Here is a 22277-nt window from a genome sequence, read left to right as displayed (position 1 = left end):
AGATTAGGTCAAAGATGGCAGAAGATGAAGGTAAAGGATTCTAGGGGAGTGAGTGAGGAATATGACGTAATTAGGGAAGCATTGCTTACAAATGTGAGGGAATTGTGTAGCACATTAAAGTTGGAATTTGGGCCGGTGAGATAGGGTAGCAGGTGGTGAGGAAGTTAAATTGCTAGTGAAAGAGAAAAGATAGATGTATAGGGTGACTGAGAGATGGACAAGAGGAAGTGGCAGGAGATCAAGAGGAAGATGCAGGGGCTGAAAAAGAAGTCTTGTGAGAGTTAGGGTCAGAGATTATCAGCAGACTTAAGGGAAAATAAAAGAAGATAGTTTGGAAGGAGGTAAACAGTATGAAGAGAACAATAGAACAAATGGGGGCATCAGTGAAAGAAAAAGATGGGAAGTGGTAACAGGAGGTGGAAAGGATGTGATATAAGTATTTTGAATGACTGTTGAATGTGTTTAATGATACAGTGGCATATGTGGGGTGTTTGGAACATGGAAATATGCAAAGTAAGAGAGTTATGGCAAGTGGTTTGGTTAAAAAAGAAGAGGTAGTGAATGCTTTGCTTAAGATGAAGTGTGGCATAGTGGTAGAAGTGGATGGAATTGTAGTTGAACTTCTCAAGAAATGGGTTGCTGTATTAGTTGGTTAGTTTGGAGTTTCATTGTATGTATGGCTCAGAGTAAGGTTTCTGGGGATTGGTAAAATGCCTGCATAGTGCCATTGTATAAAGGCAGGGGTGACAAAAATTAATTCTCGAATTACAGAGTTATATGTATGTTGAGTTTATTGAGTAGTGTGCATGGGAGAGTACTGATAAAGAGGTTGGTGGCATGCACAAAGCATGAGACTGAGGAGGAGCAGTAAGGTTTCAGGAATGATAGAGGGTTTGTGGATAAGTCGTTTGTTGAGAATAATGTGTGAAAATTTATCAGAAAAAAAGGATTTGTATGGAGTATTAATTGATCTGAGGGAAGTGCATAATGGGGTTGATAGAAATGCTTTGTTGGTGTTACTGCTTCCAGAAGCCATGAAGAGTTTTGATCAAGAGATTAAAGAGTTGTTTAGATGAAAGTGGGTCTGTTTTAGGGATGTTGGGGTGGTGAGGGAAGTGAATGAGAGGCTCTTGGGGAGAGGGGCAGGTCTCCAGGCTTTTGGAGGTTGAAGAGCTTGGGAGGTGAGTCAGTTGTTATTTGCTGATGACATGGCTCTGGAGGCAGATTCAAATGAGAAACTGCAGAAGCTAGTGTGTAATTTTCATGAGAGTGTGTGAAAGAAGGAAATTGAGAGGTAATATGAATGAAAATAAGGTTATTAAGTTAAACATTGGAGAGGAACAGGTTGGTTGTAGTGTGAGTTTAAATGGAGAGATTGTAGTAACATGGGAATGGATACAATAGCAGATGGAACCATTGGAGCTAAAGTAAGCCATAGAGTGGGTGACATTGTTAAGGTCCTGGGCTCATTGAGGAGTTTGTGTAGGGCAAAATAGGTACATTTGATGGTTTAATGGCTCTGACAGTATTGTATGAATGCAAGGCGTGGGCCTAGAATAAAAATGAACAGAAGAGGTTGGATGTGTTAGAAATTAAATGTTTAAGGACAATATATGGTTTGAGGAATATTCATCAAATAAAAGGGGGTTGATATGCAGTGTGAGAATGTTTGATTTCTGCTTGAAAGGAAACGGTGAAAAATTAGATTTTTCAAAGCCTTATAGAGTGAGAGAAGAGAGTGTGCTAAACTGGGGGAAAAAGATGGGAAGAGGTGACAGAGTTTAAGAATTTGGAGATTTTTTTTTTTTTTTTTTTTTTTTTTTTTTTTTTTTTTTATACTTTGTCGCTGTCTCCCGCGTTTGTGAGGTAGCGCAAGGAAACAGACGAAAGAAATGGCCCAACCCCCCCCCCCATACACATGTACATACACACGTCCACACACGCAAATATACATACCTACACAGCTTTCCATGGTTTACCCCAGACGCTTCACATGCCTTGATTCAATCCACTGACAGCACGTCAAACCCTGTATACCACATCGCTCCAATTCACTCTATTCCTTGCCCTCCTTTCACCCTCCTGCATGTTCAGGCCCCGATCACACAAAATCTTTTTCACTCCATCTTTCCACCTCCAATTTGGTCTCCCTCTTCTCCTCGTTCCCTCCACCTCCGACACATATATCCTCTTGGTCAATCTTTCCTCACTCATTCTCTCCATGTGCCCAAACCATTTCAAAACACCCTCTTCTGCTCTCTCAACCACGCTCTTTTTATTTCCACACATCTCTCTTACCCTTACGTTACTTACTCGATCAAACCACCTCACACCACACATTGTCCTCAAACATCTCATTTCCAGCACATCCATCCATGGAGATATCTTGAGTAAATTTGGTGATATGGAAAGAGGGATAAGAGTGAGAGCACTACAGGAAAGAAGAGTCATTGGGTCCTTTGATAGAATAATGAAGGGTAGAGGTGTAAGTATGAAGTGAAGAAAGGATTAAGAGACAGCATAGTCCTCCTGACCTTGACCATTGCAGCTGAAACATGGACATGGAATAAATCACAGAGGTCAACAATCCAGGTTATGGAAATGAGCTATTTTAGAGGAACATGTGGTATGACTTGATGGAATGAAGAAGGAAATAAGGGGTATATGAGTGATTTGGTATGACAGGAAATGCAGAGGGAGTGAATTGTGGAATGGCGCAGTAGGTGAAACTTAATACTTTAAGGTGGTTGGGACATATGGAAAAAACATGAGATGGGAAGTTTATGAGGAGAGTGTATGATAGAAAGGGGAAGACTACCTGCATCATGGGGAAATAGATTGGAAGATTACTGGTGGAAATGAAATGATGGAAGAATGTGAGGAATGGTGTATCTAAGGAAGGCATGTATGTTCAGGGATAAATTGACTCTTTTGCCTAACCCACTCACTGATGGAAGTTCCTGGGGGAATTGGCATCAGAGATGCAGATATATTGATAGAAAGATTAATTGAATAAGAAATGATTGGAGTAAGATGAAGGTGTGGTATTAAGAGGAGCATGAATGAGAGGGATGCAGATGGTATGCTGAAATGGTTTGGACATATGAAGATGACTGAGGAGAGGATGACTAAGGGGGGCATACCTGTTGGAAAAGGAGGGAACATGGAAAGAGGGAAACTTAGGAGAGGGAGGATTGGAATGAAAGATGCTTTTAGATGTCAGGGCCAGAACAAACATGTAATCAGTTATGAGGTCTGCATGGGATGGAGGGAATTAGATCGATATGATGCACAGGGAGCAAAGTGCTGTCATTGGGTCGAGCAAGGACATATGAAGCAGCCAGGGGAAACCATGGAAAGGCCTGTAGCTACGGCTTGGTTCATAGGGGGCTCAGGTTTTGATGCATTATACATTATACAATGATATGAGTTACTAAGGCCATTCTTCTTATTTTCCTGTCACTACCTTGCTGATGCAAGAAAGGGCAAACAGGTAAAAAAGGAATTTTTTTATATTTTCATTCATGTTGGACATTTCCCTTAGTAATAGGGCAATGTCAAGAGCAGATGAGGAATGACCTCATTTGCTCAGATTCACTCTTTATCTGTCACATATGATGCATTGAAACCAAATTCCCTTATCAAAAACCATGCCCAACAGACCTTTTCTTGGTTTCCCCTGACTGCTTCACTAGCTCACCCCCACTGTATATCACATCATTACTGTTCACACTGTCTCATACATGCCTTACAACATCCTGCATGTTCAGGCCTCAGTATCTCAAAGCATTTTTCATTACATCCCTCACCTTCTCCTTGGTTTCCCTCTTTTCCGTGTTCCCTCCTCTTCCAACGTGTACACCCTCTTTACTCATCCTCTTCATATACATCCTCCTCTTACTACTATACCTCCCTCATACCTTATCATTTCTATTCGGTCAACCATCTTCACATCACATATTTCACTGTAACAAATTGTACTTTTATTTTTTTTGGTAATAATTGCTATTTTGTACTTGATTATTTCTTAAAAGTATAGAAAATAGCTATTATTCCCTTGAAACTTTGCTTTTGTGATCAAAATGGTGATATGTTGAAATTTACCTGTTTTTTTAAAACATTCCAGGTAGATTCAGTGCTGAGAAGCTGATATAGAACTTTCTAGAAGTTTCCAGTAATATAGATAAAACTAGAGTGATATGGGTAAAACTGAAAGTGGATGGAGAGGAATGGGTGATTATTGGTGCATATGCACTTGGGCATGAGAAGAAAGATCATGAGAGGCAAGTGTTTTGGGAGCAGCTGCGTGAGTGTGTTAGCAGCTTTGATGCACAAGACCGGGTTATAGTGATGGGGGATTTGAATGCAAAGGTGAGTAATGTGGCAGTTGAGGATATAATTGGTGTACATGGGGTGTTCAGTGTTGTAAATGGAAATGGTGAAGAGCTTGTAGATTTGTGTGCAGAAAAGGGACTGGTGATTGGGAATACATGGTTTAAAAAGAGTGATATACATAAGTATATCCATGGGGATAGGGGAGAAAGAATACTTCCCACGCATTCCTCACATGTCGTAGAAGGCAACTAAAGGGGACGGGAGCAGGGGGCTAGAAACCCTTCCCTCCGTGTATTTTAACTTTCTAAAAGGGGAAACAGAAGAAGGAGTCACGCGGGGAGTGCTCATCCTCCTCAAAGGCTCAGAATGGGGTGTCTAAATGTGTGTGGATGTAACCAAGATGAGAAAAAAGGAGAGATAGCTAGTATGTTTGAGGAAAGGAACCTGGATGTTTTGGCTCTGAGTGAAATGAAGCTCAAGGGTAAAGGGGAAGAGTAGTTTGGGAATGTCGTGGAAGTAAAGTCAGGGGTTAGTGAGAGGACAAGAGCAAGGGAAGGAGTAGCACTACCCCTGAAAAAGGAGTGATGGGAGTATGTGATAGAGTGTAAGAAAGTAAACTCTAGATTGATATGGGTAAAATTGAAAGTGGATGGAGAGAGATGGGTGATTATTGGTGCATATGCACCTGGGCATGAGAAGAAAGATCATGAGAGGCAAGTATTTTGGGAGCAGCTGAGTGAGTGTGTTAGTAGTTTTGATGCACGAGACCAGGTTATAGTGATAGGGGATTTGAATGCAAAGGTCACTAATGTGGCAGTTCAGGGAATAATTGGTATACTTGGGTTGTTCATTGTTGTAAATCAAAATGGTGAAGAGCTTGTGGATTTGTGCACTGAAAAAGGACTGGTGATTGGAAATACCTGGTTTAAAAAGAGAGATATACATAAGTATACGTATGTAAGTAGGAGAGATGGCCAGAGAGCATTATTGGATCATGTGTTAATTGATGGGCATATGAAAGAGAGACTTTTAGATGTTAATGTGCTGAGAGGTGCAACTGGAGGGATGTCTGATCATTATCTTGTAGAGGCAAAAGTGAAGATTTTTAAAGGTTTTCAGAAAAGAAGAGAGAACGTTGGGGTGAAGAGAGTGGTGAGAGTGAGCTTGGGAAGGAGAGTTGCGTGAGGAAGTACCAGGAGAGACTGAGTACAGAATTGAAAAAGGTGAGAACAAAGGACATAAGGAAAGTTGGGGGAGGAATGCGATGTATTTAGGAAAGCAGTGATGGCTTGTGCAAAAGATGCTGGTGGCATGAGAAGTATGGGAGGTGGGCAGATTAGAAAGGGTAGTGAGTGGTGGGATGAAGAAGTAAGATTATTAGTGAAAGAGAGAAGAGAGAGGCATTTGGACGATTGTTGCAGGGAAATAATGCAAATAAGTGGGAGATGTATAAAAGAAAGAGGCAGGAGGTCAAGAGAAAGATGCAAGAGGTGGAAAAGAGGGCAAATGAGAGTTGGGTTGAGAGAGTATCATTAAATTTTTAGGGAGAGTAAAAAGATGTTTTGGAAGGAGGTAGATAAAATGCGTAAGACAAGGGAACAAATGAGAACATCAGTGAAGGGGGCTAATGGGGAGGTGATAACAAGTAGTGGTGATGTGAGAAGGAGATGGAATGAGTGTTTTTAAGGTTTGTTGGATTTGTTTGATGATAGAGTGGCAGATATAGGGTGTTTTGGTCGAGGTGGTGTGCAAAGTGAGAGGGTTAGGGAGAATGATTTGGTAAACAGAGAAGAGGTAGTAAAACCTTTGTGGAAGATGAAAGCCAGCAAGGCATTGGGTTTGGATGGAATTGCAGTGGAATTTATTAAAAAAGGGGGTGACTGTATTGTTTGCTGGTTGGTGAGGTCACCTTCTACGACACATGGGGAATGCGTGGGAAATGTTCTTTCTCCCCTATCCCCAAGGACATACTTATGTATACCTCTTTTTTAAACCATGTATTCCCAATCACCAGTCCCTTTTCTGCACACAAATCTACAAGCTCTTCACCATTTCCATTTACAACACTGAACACCCCATGTACACCAATTATACCCTCAACTGCCACATTACTCACCTTTGCATTCAAATCCCCCATCACTATAACCCAGTCTCATGCATCAAAGCTGCTAACACACTCACACAGCTGCTCCCAAAGCACTTGCCTCTCATGATCTTTCTTCTCTTGCCCAGGTGCATAGGCACCAATAATCACCCATTTCTCTCCATCCACTTTCAGTTTTACCCACATCAATCTAGAGTTTACTTTCTTACACTCTATCATATATTCCCACCACTTCTGTTTCAGGAGTAGTGCTACTGTATTGTATTGTACTTAAACACTGCCTTCCGTGTTAGCGAGGTAGCACAAGGAAACAGATGAAAGAATGGCCCAACCCACCACATACATATGTATATACATAAATGCCCACACATGCACATATTCATACCTATTCATTTCAGTGTATGCATACATATACATACACAGACATACATATATACACATATACATTTTCATACTTGCTACCTTCATCCATTCCCATCGCCACCCCCGCCACACATGAAATGGCATCCACCTCCACCTGCATGCGCGCAAGGTAGCACTTGGAAAAGACAACAGAGGCCACACTCTTTCGCACTCAGTCTCTAGCTGTCATGTGTAATGCACTGAAACCACAGCTCCCTTTCCACATCCATGCCCCACAAAACTTTCCATGGTTTACCCCAGCTGCTTCACATGCCCTGGTTCAGTCTATTGGCAGCACGTCGACCCCGGTATACCACATCGTTCCACTTCTCTTTATTCCTTGCATGCCTTTCACCCTCCTGTATGTTCAGGCTCCAATCGCTCAAAATCTTTTTCACTCTATCCTTCCACCTCCAATTTGGTCTCCCACTTCTTGTTCCCTCCAATTCTGACACATATATCCTCTTTGTCAATCTTTCCTTACTCATTCTCTCTATTTTACCAAACCATTTCAATACACCCTCTCTCTCACCACACTCTTTTTATTACCTCACATCTCTCTTACCCTTTCATTACTCACTCGATCAAACCACCTCACACCACATATTGTCTTGAAACATCTCATTTCCAACACATCCACCCTCCTCTGCACAACCCTATCTATAGCCCATGCCTCGCAACCATATAACATGTGATTCTGAATGTTTTATGTGTAAACCTTATGTACAAACAAGGTACAAGGCATTTCACTAATCATAAGAACACATGATATAAGTTGCTGACAGTAGGATTATGCTTATATAGTTTCATTCAGAATATGTTTCTCTACTCCTCTGATACAGTGGGGAGAACAGCTGCTTCCATCAGATTGCAACAAAATAGTAAGCCATAGGGATATGTTACTGAAGTAAGGGGCAAACTAAACTTACTAAGTAGGAATCAAAGCTTATTTGGTTATGGTTAATTCTATAATGTTTTGCTGCTGATTTTTTTTTTGTATAGTTGAATGTTGCTTTATGGTAGAGACTAACAGAACATCCTCACTCAGTTTAGCAGAGATGTTCTAGATAAATGTGTTGCTTGTGAAATTTTACCATAAGACAGCCCTTTTGGAATGCTTGAAATAGGTTTTTTATATAAAGAGAAGAGCTGTTATATTCATCACTGAACCTTAATTGACAATTGCATTGGTAAGCAAAGTTTTGTTCGTGGTAATTAATTCAAGACAATTCATCCCCGGCAGGTTGGAGGATTCAATGATGAAGATAGTCGTAATTTGTGTTCCAGTCAGATTGAGGTTAGTACTTATTACTGTACAGTACTTAAACTCTATGTAATTACCTCTTACCTATTTGCAGTCTCTATTGTACTAGGAAGGAGTTTTATGCTTGAGGAGCTCCATCACTTGAACATTTTTTGTTATACAATTTCTTATATTCATTTATGCTTTCAGCATTAACTATGTCTTCACTTATCTTGTTCCATTCATCCACCACTTTGATATACAAGTACTTCTTTACATCTTTTTAACAAGTTTTGTGCTTAATTTCATCTTGTGTTCTCTTGGTTATCCTCTTTTGGACCATTTACTAAAAGTCATTATTCTAATAGAGAAGGTCCAGAAGAGGGCAACAAAAATGGCACCAGAATTAAGAGAGATGAGTTACAAGGAAAGAAATAAAGATAACATTGGTAATTATGATGACTGATGATATTAGATAGTAAGTCTGATCATTTCTCAGTGGAGGCAAGTGTGAAAGTTTCTAGAGGCTGTAGGAAAAGAAGAAATGGAATAGGTGGGAAGAGGGTGTTGAGGGTAAGCAAAATTGGAGAAGATGCTTTTATGAAGAGATACCTGGAGAGATTAGGTCAAAGATGGCAGAAGATGAAGGTAAAGGATTCTAGGGGAGTGAGTGAGGAATATGACGTAATTAGGGAAGCATTGCTTACAAATGTGAGGGAATTGTGTAGCACATTAAAGTTGGAATTTGGGCCGGTGAGATAGGGTAGCAGGTGGTGAGGAAGTTAAATTGCTAGTGAAAGAGAAAAGATAGATGTATAGGGTGACTGAGAGATGGACAAGAGGAAGTGGCAGGAGATCAAGAGGAAGATGCAGGGGCTGAAAAAGAAGTCTTGTGAGAGTTAGGGTCAGAGATTATCAGCAGACTTAAGGGAAAATAAAAGAAGATAGTTTGGAAGGAGGTAAACAGTATGAAGAGAACAATAGAACAAATGGGGGCATCAGTGAAAGAAAAAGATGGGAAGTGGTAACAGGAGGTGGAAAGGATGTGATATAAGTATTTTGAATGACTGTTGAATGTGTTTAATGATACAGTGGCATATGTGGGGTGTTTGGAACATGGAAATATGCAAAGTAAGAGAGTTATGGCAAGTGGTTTGGTTAAAAAAGAAGAGGTAGTGAATGCTTTGCTTAAGATGAAGTGTGGCATAGTGGTAGAAGTGGATGGAATTGTAGTTGAACTTCTCAAGAAATGGGTTGCTGTATTAGTTGGTTAGTTTGGAGTTTCATTGTATGTATGGCTCAGAGTAAGGTTTCTGGGGATTGGTAAAATGCCTGCATAGTGCCATTGTATAAAGGCAGGGGTGACAAAAATTAATTCTCGAATTACAGAGTTATATGTATGTTGAGTTTATTGAGTAGTGTGCATGGGAGAGTACTGATAAAGAGGTTGGTGGCATGCACAAAGCATGAGACTGAGGAGGAGCAGTAAGGTTTCAGGAATGATAGAGGGTTTGTGGATAAGTCGTTTGTTGAGAATAATGTGTGAAAATTTATCAGAAAAAAAGGATTTGTATGGAGTATTAATTGATCTGAGGGAAGTGCATAATGGGGTTGATAGAAATGCTTTGTTGGTGTTACTGCTTCCAGAAGCCATGAAGAGTTTTGATCAAGAGATTAAAGAGTTGTTTAGATGAAAGTGGGTCTGTTTTAGGGATGTTGGGGTGGTGAGGGAAGTGAATGAGAGGCTCTTGGGGAGAGGGGCAGGTCTCCAGGCTTTTGGAGGTTGAAGAGCTTGGGAGGTGAGTCAGTTGTTATTTGCTGATGACATGGCTCTGGAGGCAGATTCAAATGAGAAACTGCAGAAGCTAGTGTGTAATTTTCATGAGAGTGTGTGAAAGAAGGAAATTGAGAGGTAATATGAATGAAAATAAGGTTATTAAGTTAAACATTGGAGAGGAACAGGTTGGTTGTAGTGTGAGTTTAAATGGAGAGATTGTAGTAACATGGGAATGGATACAATAGCAGATGGAACCATTGGAGCTAAAGTAAGCCATAGAGTGGGTGACATTGTTAAGGTCCTGGGCTCATTGAGGAGTTTGTGTAGGGCAAAATAGGTACATTTGATGGTTTAATGGCTCTGACAGTATTGTATGAATGCAAGGCGTGGGCCTAGAATAAAAATGAACAGAAGAGGTTGGATGTGTTAGAAATTAAATGTTTAAGGACAATATATGGTTTGAGGAATATTCATCAAATAAAAGGGGGTTGATATGCAGTGTGAGAATGTTTGATTTCTGCTTGAAAGGAAACGGTGAAAAATTAGATTTTTCAAAGCCTTATAGAGTGAGAGAAGAGAGTGTGCTAAACTGGGGGAAAAAGATGGGAAGAGGTGACAGAGTTTAAGAATTTGGAGATTTTTTTTTTTTTTTTTTTTTTTTTTTTTTTTTTTTTTTTATACTTTGTCGCTGTCTCCCGCGTTTGTGAGGTAGCGCAAGGAAACAGACGAAAGAAATGGCCCAACCCCCCCCCCCATACACATGTACATACACACGTCCACACACGCAAATATACATACCTACACAGCTTTCCATGGTTTACCCCAGACGCTTCACATGCCTTGATTCAATCCACTGACAGCACGTCAAACCCTGTATACCACATCGCTCCAATTCACTCTATTCCTTGCCCTCCTTTCACCCTCCTGCATGTTCAGGCCCCGATCACACAAAATCTTTTTCACTCCATCTTTCCACCTCCAATTTGGTCTCCCTCTTCTCCTCGTTCCCTCCACCTCCGACACATATATCCTCTTGGTCAATCTTTCCTCACTCATTCTCTCCATGTGCCCAAACCATTTCAAAACACCCTCTTCTGCTCTCTCAACCACGCTCTTTTTATTTCCACACATCTCTCTTACCCTTACGTTACTTACTCGATCAAACCACCTCACACCACACATTGTCCTCAAACATCTCATTTCCAGCACATCCATCCATGGAGATATCTTGAGTAAATTTGGTGATATGGAAAGAGGGATAAGAGTGAGAGCACTACAGGAAAGAAGAGTCATTGGGTCCTTTGATAGAATAATGAAGGGTAGAGGTGTAAGTATGAAGTGAAGAAAGGATTAAGAGACAGCATAGTCCTCCTGACCTTGACCATTGCAGCTGAAACATGGACATGGAATAAATCACAGAGGTCAACAATCCAGGTTATGGAAATGAGCTATTTTAGAGGAACATGTGGTATGACTTGATGGAATGAAGAAGGAAATAAGGGGTATATGAGTGATTTGGTATGACAGGAAATGCAGAGGGAGTGAATTGTGGAATGGCGCAGTAGGTGAAACTTAATACTTTAAGGTGGTTGGGACATATGGAAAAAACATGAGATGGGAAGTTTATGAGGAGAGTGTATGATAGAAAGGGGAAGACTACCTGCATCATGGGGAAATAGATTGGAAGATTACTGGTGGAAATGAAATGATGGAAGAATGTGAGGAATGGTGTATCTAAGGAAGGCATGTATGTTCAGGGATAAATTGACTCTTTTGCCTAACCCACTCACTGATGGAAGTTCCTGGGGGAATTGGCATCAGAGATGCAGATATATTGATAGAAAGATTAATTGAATAAGAAATGATTGGAGTAAGATGAAGGTGTGGTATTAAGAGGAGCATGAATGAGAGGGATGCAGATGGTATGCTGAAATGGTTTGGACATATGAAGATGACTGAGGAGAGGATGACTAAGGGGGGCATACCTGTTGGAAAAGGAGGGAACATGGAAAGAGGGAAACTTAGGAGAGGGAGGATTGGAATGAAAGATGCTTTTAGATGTCAGGGCCAGAACAAACATGTAATCAGTTATGAGGTCTGCATGGGATGGAGGGAATTAGATCGATATGATGCACAGGGAGCAAAGTGCTGTCATTGGGTCGAGCAAGGACATATGAAGCAGCCAGGGGAAACCATGGAAAGGCCTGTAGCTACGGCTTGGTTCATAGGGGGCTCAGGTTTTGATGCATTATACATTATACAATGATATGAGTTACTAAGGCCATTCTTCTTATTTTCCTGTCACTACCTTGCTGATGCAAGAAAGGGCAAACAGGTAAAAAAGGAATTTTTTTATATTTTCATTCATGTTGGACATTTCCCTTAGTAATAGGGCAATGTCAAGAGCAGATGAGGAATGACCTCATTTGCTCAGATTCACTCTTTATCTGTCACATATGATGCATTGAAACCAAATTCCCTTATCAAAAACCATGCCCAACAGACCTTTTCTTGGTTTCCCCTGACTGCTTCACTAGCTCACCCCCACTGTATATCACATCATTACTGTTCACACTGTCTCATACATGCCTTACAACATCCTGCATGTTCAGGCCTCAGTATCTCAAAGCATTTTTCATTACATCCCTCACCTTCTCCTTGGTTTCCCTCTTTTCCGTGTTCCCTCCTCTTCCAACGTGTACACCCTCTTTACTCATCCTCTTCATATACATCCTCCTCTTACTACTATACCTCCCTCATACCTTATCATTTCTATTCGGTCAACCATCTTCACATCACATATTTCACTGTAACAAATTGTACTTTTATTTTTTTTGGTAATAATTGCTATTTTGTACTTGATTATTTCTTAAAAGTATAGAAAATAGCTATTATTCCCTTGAAACTTTGCTTTTGTGATCAAAATGGTGATATGTTGAAATTTACCTGTTTTTTTAAAACATTCCAGGTAGATTCAGTGCTGAGAAGCTGATATAGAACTTTCTAGAAGTTTCCAGTAATATAGATAAAACTAGAGTGATATGGGTAAAACTGAAAGTGGATGGAGAGGAATGGGTGATTATTGGTGCATATGCACTTGGGCATGAGAAGAAAGATCATGAGAGGCAAGTGTTTTGGGAGCAGCTGCGTGAGTGTGTTAGCAGCTTTGATGCACAAGACCGGGTTATAGTGATGGGGGATTTGAATGCAAAGGTGAGTAATGTGGCAGTTGAGGATATAATTGGTGTACATGGGGTGTTCAGTGTTGTAAATGGAAATGGTGAAGAGCTTGTAGATTTGTGTGCAGAAAAGGGACTGGTGATTGGGAATACATGGTTTAAAAAGAGTGATATACATAAGTATATCCATGGGGATAGGGGAAAAAGAATACTTCCCACGCATTCCTCACATGTCGTAGAAGGCAACTAAAGGGGACGGGAGCAGGGGGCTAGAAACCCTTCCCTCCGTGTATTTTAACTTTCTAAAAGGGGAAACAGAAGAAGGAGTCACGCGGGGAGTGCTCATCCTCCTCAAAGGCTCAGAATGGGGTGTCTAAATGTGTGTGGATGTAACCAAGATGAGAAAAAAGGAGAGATAGCTAGTATGTTTGAGGAAAGGAACCTGGATGTTTTGGCTCTGAGTGAAATGAAGCTCAAGGGTAAAGGGGAAGAGTAGTTTGGGAATGTCGTGGAAGTAAAGTCAGGGGTTAGTGAGAGGACAAGAGCAAGGGAAGGAGTAGCACTACCCCTGAAAAAGGAGTGATGGGAGTATGTGATAGAGTGTAAGAAAGTAAACTCTAGATTGATATGGGTAAAATTGAAAGTGGATGGAGAGAGATGGGTGATTATTGGTGCATATGCACCTGGGCATGAGAAGAAAGATCATGAGAGGCAAGTATTTTGGGAGCAGCTGAGTGAGTGTGTTAGTAGTTTTGATGCACGAGACCAGGTTATAGTGATAGGGGATTTGAATGCAAAGGTCACTAATGTGGCAGTTCAGGGAATAATTGGTATACTTGGGTTGTTCATTGTTGTAAATCAAAATGGTGAAGAGCTTGTGGATTTGTGCACTGAAAAAGGACTGGTGATTGGAAATACCTGGTTTAAAAAGAGAGATATACATAAGTATACGTATGTAAGTAGGAGAGATGGCCAGAGAGCATTATTGGATCATGTGTTAATTGATGGGCATATGAAAGAGAGACTTTTAGATGTTAATGTGCTGAGAGGTGCAACTGGAGGGATGTCTGATCATTATCTTGTAGAGGCAAAAGTGAAGATTTTTAAAGGTTTTCAGAAAAGAAGAGAGAACGTTGGGGTGAAGAGAGTGGTGAGAGTGAGCTTGGGAAGGAGAGTTGCGTGAGGAAGTACCAGGAGAGACTGAGTACAGAATTGAAAAAGGTGAGAACAAAGGACATAAGGAAAGTTGGGGGAGGAATGCGATGTATTTAGGAAAGCAGTGATGGCTTGTGCAAAAGATGCTGGTGGCATGAGAAGTATGGGAGGTGGGCAGATTAGAAAGGGTAGTGAGTGGTGGGATGAAGAAGTAAGATTATTAGTGAAAGAGAGAAGAGAGAGGCATTTGGACGATTGTTGCAGGGAAATAATGCAAATAAGTGGGAGATGTATAAAAGAAAGAGGCAGGAGGTCAAGAGAAAGATGCAAGAGGTGGAAAAGAGGGCAAATGAGAGTTGGGTTGAGAGAGTATCATTAAATTTTTAGGGAGAGTAAAAAGATGTTTTGGAAGGAGGTAGATAAAATGCGTAAGACAAGGGAACAAATGAGAACATCAGTGAAGGGGGCTAATGGGGAGGTGATAACAAGTAGTGGTGATGTGAGAAGGAGATGGAATGAGTGTTTTTAAGGTTTGTTGGATTTGTTTGATGATAGAGTGGCAGATATAGGGTGTTTTGGTCGAGGTGGTGTGCAAAGTGAGAGGGTTAGGGAGAATGATTTGGTAAACAGAGAAGAGGTAGTAAAACCTTTGTGGAAGATGAAAGCCAGCAAGGCATTGGGTTTGGATGGAATTGCAGTGGAATTTATTAAAAAAGGGGGTGACTGTATTGTTTGCTGGTTGGTGAGGTCACCTTCTACGACACATGGGGAATGCGTGGGAAATGTTCTTTCTCCCCTATCCCCAAGGACATACTTATGTATACCTCTTTTTTAAACCATGTATTCCCAATCACCAGTCCCTTTTCTGCACACAAATCTACAAGCTCTTCACCATTTCCATTTACAACACTGAACACCCCATGTACACCAATTATACCCTCAACTGCCACATTACTCACCTTTGCATTCAAATCCCCCATCACTATAACCCAGTCTCATGCATCAAAGCTGCTAACACACTCACACAGCTGCTCCCAAAGCACTTGCCTCTCATGATCTTTCTTCTCTTGCCCAGGTGCATAGGCACCAATAATCACCCATTTCTCTCCATCCACTTTCAGTTTTACCCACATCAATCTAGAGTTTACTTTCTTACACTCTATCATATATTCCCACCACTTCTGTTTCAGGAGTAGTGCTACTGTATTGTATTGTACTTAAACACTGCCTTCCGTGTTAGCGAGGTAGCACAAGGAAACAGATGAAAGAATGGCCCAACCCACCACATACATATGTATATACATAAATGCCCACACATGCACATATTCATACCTATTCATTTCAGTGTATGCATACATATACATACACAGACATACATATATACACATATACATTTTCATACTTGCTACCTTCATCCATTCCCATCGCCACCCCGCCACACATGAAATGGCATCCACCTCCACCTGCATGCGCGCAAGGTAGCACTTGGAAAAGACAACAGAGGCCACACTCTTTCGCACTCAGTCTCTAGCTGTCATGTGTAATGCACTGAAACCACAGCTCCCTTTCCACATCCATGCCCCACAAAACTTTCCATGGTTTACCCCAGCTGCTTCACATGCCCTGGTTCAGTCTATTGGCAGCACGTCGACCCCGGTATACCACATCGTTCCACTTCTCTTTATTCCTTGCATGCCTTTCACCCTCCTGTATGTTCAGGCTCCAATCGCTCAAAATCTTTTTCACTCTATCCTTCCACCTCCAATTTGGTCTCCCACTTCTTGTTCCCTCCAATTCTGACACATATATCCTCTTTGTCAATCTTTCCTTACTCATTCTCTCTATTTTACCAAACCATTTCAATACACCCTCTTCCACACTCTTTTTATTACCTCACATCTCTCTTACCCTTTCATTACTCACTCGATCAAACCACCTCACACCACATATTGTCTTGAAACATCTCATTTCCAACACATCCACCCTCCTCTGCACAACCCTATCTATAGCCCATGCCTCGCACCCATATAACATTGCTGGAACCACTGTTCCTTCAAGCATACCCATTTTTGCTCTCCAAGATAACGTTGTCACCTTCGACACATTCTTCAGCGCTCACAGAATCTTCGCCCCTTCCCCCAACCTTTGACTCACTTCTGCTTCCATGGCTTCATCCTCTGCTAAATACTTTTCCAGATATGTAAAACACTTCACTTCTTCCAGTTTTTCTCCATTCAAACTTACCTCCCAATTAACTTTCCCTGTACCCTACTGAACCTAATAACCTTGATCTTATTAACATTTACTCTCAGCTTTCTTCTTTCACACACTTTACCAAACTCAGTCACCAACTTCTGTAGTTTCTTACCCGAATCAGCCACCAGCGCTGTATCATCAGCGAACAACAACTGACTCACTTCCCAAGCCCTCTCATCCACAAGAGACTGCATACTTACCCCTCTTTCCAAAACTCTTGCATTCACCTCCCTGACAACCCCATCCATAAACAAATTAAAAAACCATGGAGACATCACGCACCCATGCCGCAAACTGACATTCACTGGGAACCAATCACTTCCCTCTCTTCCTACTCATACACATGCCTTATATCCTTGATAAAAACTTTTTACTGCTTCTGGCAACTTACCTCCCACACCATATACTCTTAATACCTTCACGAAGCATCTCTATCAACTTTATCATATGCCTTCTCAAGATCTATAAATGCCACATACAAATCCATCTGTTTTTATGAGTATTTCTCACATATATTCTTCAAAGCAAACACCTGATCCACACATCGTCTACCACCTCTGAAACCCAGATATATTTTTTGATGATACGTATAGCTATTTTTTCTTCATCCCCTTAATATGTAACTTATAGAATCTTTGATTACATATATTGGAGTCACCCATCTGTGACTTTGTGGCCTGGGAGATGCCTTAGGCCTCCAGGAAATTTAGTTTTTAGATACTCTCTGATGAAATCTAGGCTTATTTCCAGAACTGACTGAGCTTATTACCTAAAGGGGTTGTAGTGGATGAAGAGAGTGACAGAGCTGCATAGTAATGTCTGCCATTCGCTTCACTAAACTGAAAAGGAACCATTCTCGCTCCAGGGTTAGGTATTCTGGGGAAAAAAAATCTATGGACTACCTCCTGTCTGAAATCTTAGTGTCTAACCTTTTTTGTAGAAGTGGAAAAGCAATGTATAGATAGATAATGGCTCTAATTCCTATACTTTTTCATTCTTGTTTTTTCAAGTACAGCATTTAGAAAATCCTTGAAAACACTCAACTGACAAATCTAATTTGACAATTTATCAGTAAAATAAACACCCTGGTGGTACTCATTCACATAAAAACATATCAGATTTTCATCTGCAAGTTAGTTTAAAGTGGCAAGATATTTTCTACTGTTTAAAGAAATTAAACACCAGATGAACTAAGGTCTACTTCTTCAAAGTGTTGTACCTGATTCCCCTGAGGATTAGTGTTCTGACTCATGTTATGTCTTCCTCTAATGCTATTAAGATTGTTAGTATTTGACACTGAATTATGGTCACTCAAACTTAAATTTATCGAGTCCTCCAAAATGGTCTTTACTTCAGTGTAGAGAGCCATTGTTATGCCTGTTATATTTGGATCAATAACATCCACATGGTCAGGGTTATGAGATGCTTTTAGTGAAGGACTATTTTGATGGACATCTATATATTCTTGTCTTAGTGACTGATTACCACACTGATTCTGTGAAGAGCTGGAAGAAGTGCTTCCATTTCTATTGATACTGATATTACTGGAGGATTTTTGCTCAAGTAACCTGTCACCTAACATGCTACAACTGGGTGTACTGCTATTCTCACTGGGAAACTTACTATTACTTGTAGACCTCTCTTCTCTAGATGGTAGGATCTTCCTTCTTGAACTTTGCAACCAGTGGTGAACAGCATCAGGTAAAACTTTTAAGAATTTTAATGCTCTCTCTCTCTCTCTCTCTCTCTCTCTCTCTCTCTCTCTCTCTCTCTCTCTCTCTCTCTCTCTCTCTCTCTCTCTCTCTCTCTCTCTCTCTCTCTCTCTCTCTCTCTCTCTCTCTCTCTCTCTCTCTCTCTCTCTCTCTCTCTCTCTCTCTCTCTCTCTCTCTCTCTCTCTCTCTCTCTCTCTCTCTCTCTCTCTCTCTCTCTCTCTCTCTCTCTCTCTCTCTCTCTCTCTCTCTCTCTCTCTCTCTCTCTCTCTCTCTCTCTCTCTCTCTCTCTCTCTCTCTCTCTCTCTCTCTCTCTCTCTCTCTCTCTCTCTCTCTCTCTCTCTCTCTCTCTCTCTCTCTCTCTCTCTCTCTCTCTCTCTCTCTCTCTCTCTCTCTCTCTCTCTCTCTCTCTCTCTCTCTCTCTCTCTCTCTCTCTCTCTCTCTCTCTCTCTCTCTCTCTCTCTCTCTCTCTCTCTCTCTCTCTCTCTCTCTCTCTCTCTCTCTCTCTCTCTCTCTCTCTCTCTCTCTCTCTCTCTCTCTCTCTCTCTCTCTCTCTCTCTCTCTCTCTCTCTCTCTCTCTCTCTCTCTCTCTCTCTCTCTCTCTCTCTCTCTCTCTCTCTCTCTCTCTCTCTCTCTCTCTCTCTCTCTCGTGCTGTGTGCTGTGTGCTAGCTCAACCTAATGTTAAGCACCAATATGCCAGGGTAATATGCCCCATACCACCAATTCATGTTATTTTTGCTTATGGTTACTTAGCTACTGGTGGCTGGTTAATTTAATTGAGGGTGACCTTTGTGTTATGTAGTTCAGCTTACCATTTAGAGGATGTCAGTGCCACCATTTCCAGAAGGTCAAAAAGTTGTATGACTGTAATTAGTCCATTTTCCAAGTCCAGAAAATGTATCGCACTCCAACACCTTTTGATATCAGTATGATTACAGTGCTTATCTGGAACATATTTGTTTTACATTATACATATCTTTACACTGATTAAGATATTTTTCGTTAACAAACTTTTTTTTCATTTTCAGGATGCAAGGAATTTGAGCCACGAAAATGGGCCCTTGTATGATGGTAAGTTTATACTTTATCACTTCTTTTGAGTAGCATTGTGTTGTGGTTTGTATCAGGATAGAATAACTTGATATAGACATCTGAGGTATAAGTTTGTTGAGTATTCCTGGTAAATTATATGGGAGGGTATTGATTGAGAGGGTGAAGGCATGTACAGAGCATCAGATTGGGGAAGAGCAGTGTGGTTTCAGAAGTGGTAGAGGATGTGTGGATCAGGTGTTTGCTTTGAAGAATGTATGTGAGAAATACTTAGAAAAGCAAATGGATTTGTATGTAGCATTTATGGATCTGGAGAAGGCATATGATAGAGTTGATAGAGATGCTCTGTGGAAGGTATTAAGAATATATGGTGTGGGAGGAAAGTTGTTAAAAGCAGTGAAAAGTTTTTATCGAGGATGTAAGGCATGTGTACGTGTCGGAAGAGAGGAAAGTGATTGGTTCTCAGTGAATGTAGGTTTGCGGCAGGGGTGTGTGATGTCTCCATGGTTGTTTAATTTGTTTATGGATGGGGTTGTTAGGGAGGTGAAAGCAAGAGTTTTGGAAAGAGGGGCAAGTATGAAGTCTGTTGGGGATGAGAGAGCTTGGGAAGTGAGTCAGTTGTTGTTCGCTGATGATACAGCGCTGGTGGCTGATTCATGTGAGAAACTGCAGAAGCTGGTGACTGAGTTTGGTAAAGTGTGTGAAAGAAGAAAGTTAAGAGTAAATGTGAATAAGAGCAAGGTTATTAGGTACAGTAGGGTTGAGGGTCAAGTCAATTGGGAGGTAAGTTTGAATGGAGCAAAACTGGAGGAAGTAAAGTGTTTTAGATATCTGGGAGTGGATCTGGCAGCGGATGGAACCATGGAAGCGGAAGTGGATCATAGGGTGGGGGAGGGGGCGAAAATCCTGGGAGCCTTGAAGAATGTGTGGAAGTCAAGAACATTATCTCGAAAAGGAAAAATGGGTATGTTTGAAGGAATAGTGGTTCCAACAATGTTGTATGGTTGCGAGGCATGGGCTATGGCTAGAGTTGTGCGCAGGAGGATGGATGTGCTGGAAATGAGATGTTTGAGGACAATGTGTGGTGTGAGGTGGTTTGATCGAGTAAGTAACGTAAGGGTAAGAGAGATGTGTGGAAATAAAAAGAGCGTGGTTGAGAGAGCAGAAGAGGGTGTTTTGAAATGGTTTGGGCACATGGAGAGAATGAGTGAGGAAAGATTGACCAAGAGGATATATGTGTCGGAGGTGGAGGGAACAAGGAGAAGTGGGAGACCAAATTGGAGGTGGAAAGATGGAGTGAAAAAGATTTTGATTGATCGGGGCCTGAACATGCAGGAGGGTGAAAGGAGGGCAAGGAATAGAGTGAATTGGATCAATGTGGTATACCGGGGTTAACGTGCTGTCAGTGGATTGAATCAGGGCATGTGAAGCGTCTGGGGTAAACCATGGAAAGCTGTGTAGGTATGTATATTTGCATGTGTGGACATATGTATATACATGTGTGTGGGGGTGGGTTGCACCATTTCTTTCGTCTGTTTCCTTGCACTACCTCACAAATGCGGGAGACAGCAGCAAAAAAAAAAAAAAAAGACATCTGAATATTATCCCTGGGGATAGGGGAGAAAGAATACTTCCCACATATTCCCTGCGTGTTGTAGAAGGCGACTAAAAGGAGAGGGACTGAGGGGGGTGGAAATCCTCCCCTTTCATTTTTAATTTTCCAAAAGAAGGAACAGAGAAGGGGGCCAAGTGAGGATTTCCCTCAAAGGCTCAGTCCTCTGTTCTTAACACTACCTCGCTGACGTGGGAGATGGCGAATAGTATGAAAGAAAAAAAGATATCTGAATGTCTATCTCAAGAGCGTACAGTAATATACACATCCCATACCTCTGAACTATCTCAGACTCCAAGATATCAAGGATCTCATATCTGATTTGGTGCCAGCAAAAGCAGATTGTTGAAGTTAGTGAACAGAATGTAATGATGGTGAAAATGACCCTGAGCTTGTCTTCAATGAAATACTTGCTTATTAACCAATAGTGTGATCATTAGTACTAAAAGCAGTGAAATGTTAAGTTCTGAAACAATTGATTCTTTGGCTTTGAATTTTTATTTTCTTGTCATTTAGTGTGTACTTACTTACTTCCTGCCTTAGGAGTCACTTCAGTCTTTAGGAGGCTCTTTCAGCACTCAGGCAGCTAGCCATATCCAGTGGTCAGGACCATAGGTCATAAAATGTTGTGATATGTGTTTATGTGTAGAAAGTGCATGGTACTGTGTGTCTCTATGGGTAGAGGTGCAGGGCAGTTTAGCATTAAGTGCTCAGTGTCTTCTATATGGTAGTTGCTTCTCAGATGTAAAGATCTTGGGATATATTGAAATGGTGTATGTAGCATTGTAGGGATTGTTTATGTCTAGAGCATAAACAGGAGAGAGTAACTCATTTTTGTCTTGGGATATGGTTTCTGATGGGATTATATCTGATGGATTGGATTTGAAGATTGAGGTGAGTCTGATGGATTGGAGTTTAAGACTGAGGTGATAAATCGATTGGTTAGTGCTCATCAGGTTATTTCATTGTGTATATGTTTTATTAGTGTTCTATTTGTTAGGGTTGGGTAATTTTGTGAATAGAGGTTACTGATTTGTGTGAGGTAGGGGTAATCTATTTATACATTTTTTTGGGTTGGAGGGATTTAGTGCTGAATTATAAAATTGGGTGGCAATTATGTTAAGATGGGACCAAATTGGAAGGATCTTTATTTCATTTTGTATATGTTGATTGTTTGTGGTTGCTCAGCAGTGATTGATTGTTCTAAGTGCACTTTATTTGGGAGGTTTACAGCTTTGTTATATTTGCTTTTGAGATGGTGAAATATCAGGCAGATGAGACATAGTTTAAAATGGAGAGGATAAATTGTTTGTACAGGATGTGAAGTGATTCTTTTTCTTAACTTATTTCAGTTAGTGTTCTAAGGGCATTTAGTTATTTGTTGCTTTTGTGTTGTCATTGATGTGGTGAGGAAATGTCATTGGTGTCAGATATGATGCTTAGAAAGTTTGGTG

The 22277-nt window shown here is 40.9% G+C and overlaps 1 protein-coding gene across 6 annotated transcripts in view; it reads left to right on the top strand.

Annotated features, from left to right (window-relative positions):
• LOC139749432 (uncharacterized) overlaps positions 1 to 22277 on the top strand; it is a 457243-nt gene that overhangs the window by 366212 nt on the left and 68754 nt on the right. For all 6 annotated transcript variants that reach the window (XM_071663280.1, XM_071663279.1, XM_071663278.1 and 3 more), the window contains one exon: positions 19190 to 19232. In XM_071663280.1, coding sequence (XP_071519381.1) covers positions 19190 to 19232 — 43 coding nt within the window. The remainder of the gene's footprint in view (positions 1 to 19189; positions 19233 to 22277) is intronic.

The sequence above is a fragment of the Panulirus ornatus genome, chromosome 7, assembly GCF_036320965.1.
Source record: "Panulirus ornatus isolate Po-2019 chromosome 7, ASM3632096v1, whole genome shotgun sequence".
In the NCBI taxonomy this organism is placed as follows: domain Eukaryota; kingdom Metazoa; phylum Arthropoda; class Malacostraca; order Decapoda; family Palinuridae; genus Panulirus; species Panulirus ornatus.
This window is presented reverse-complemented; position numbering and strand designations above follow the sequence as displayed.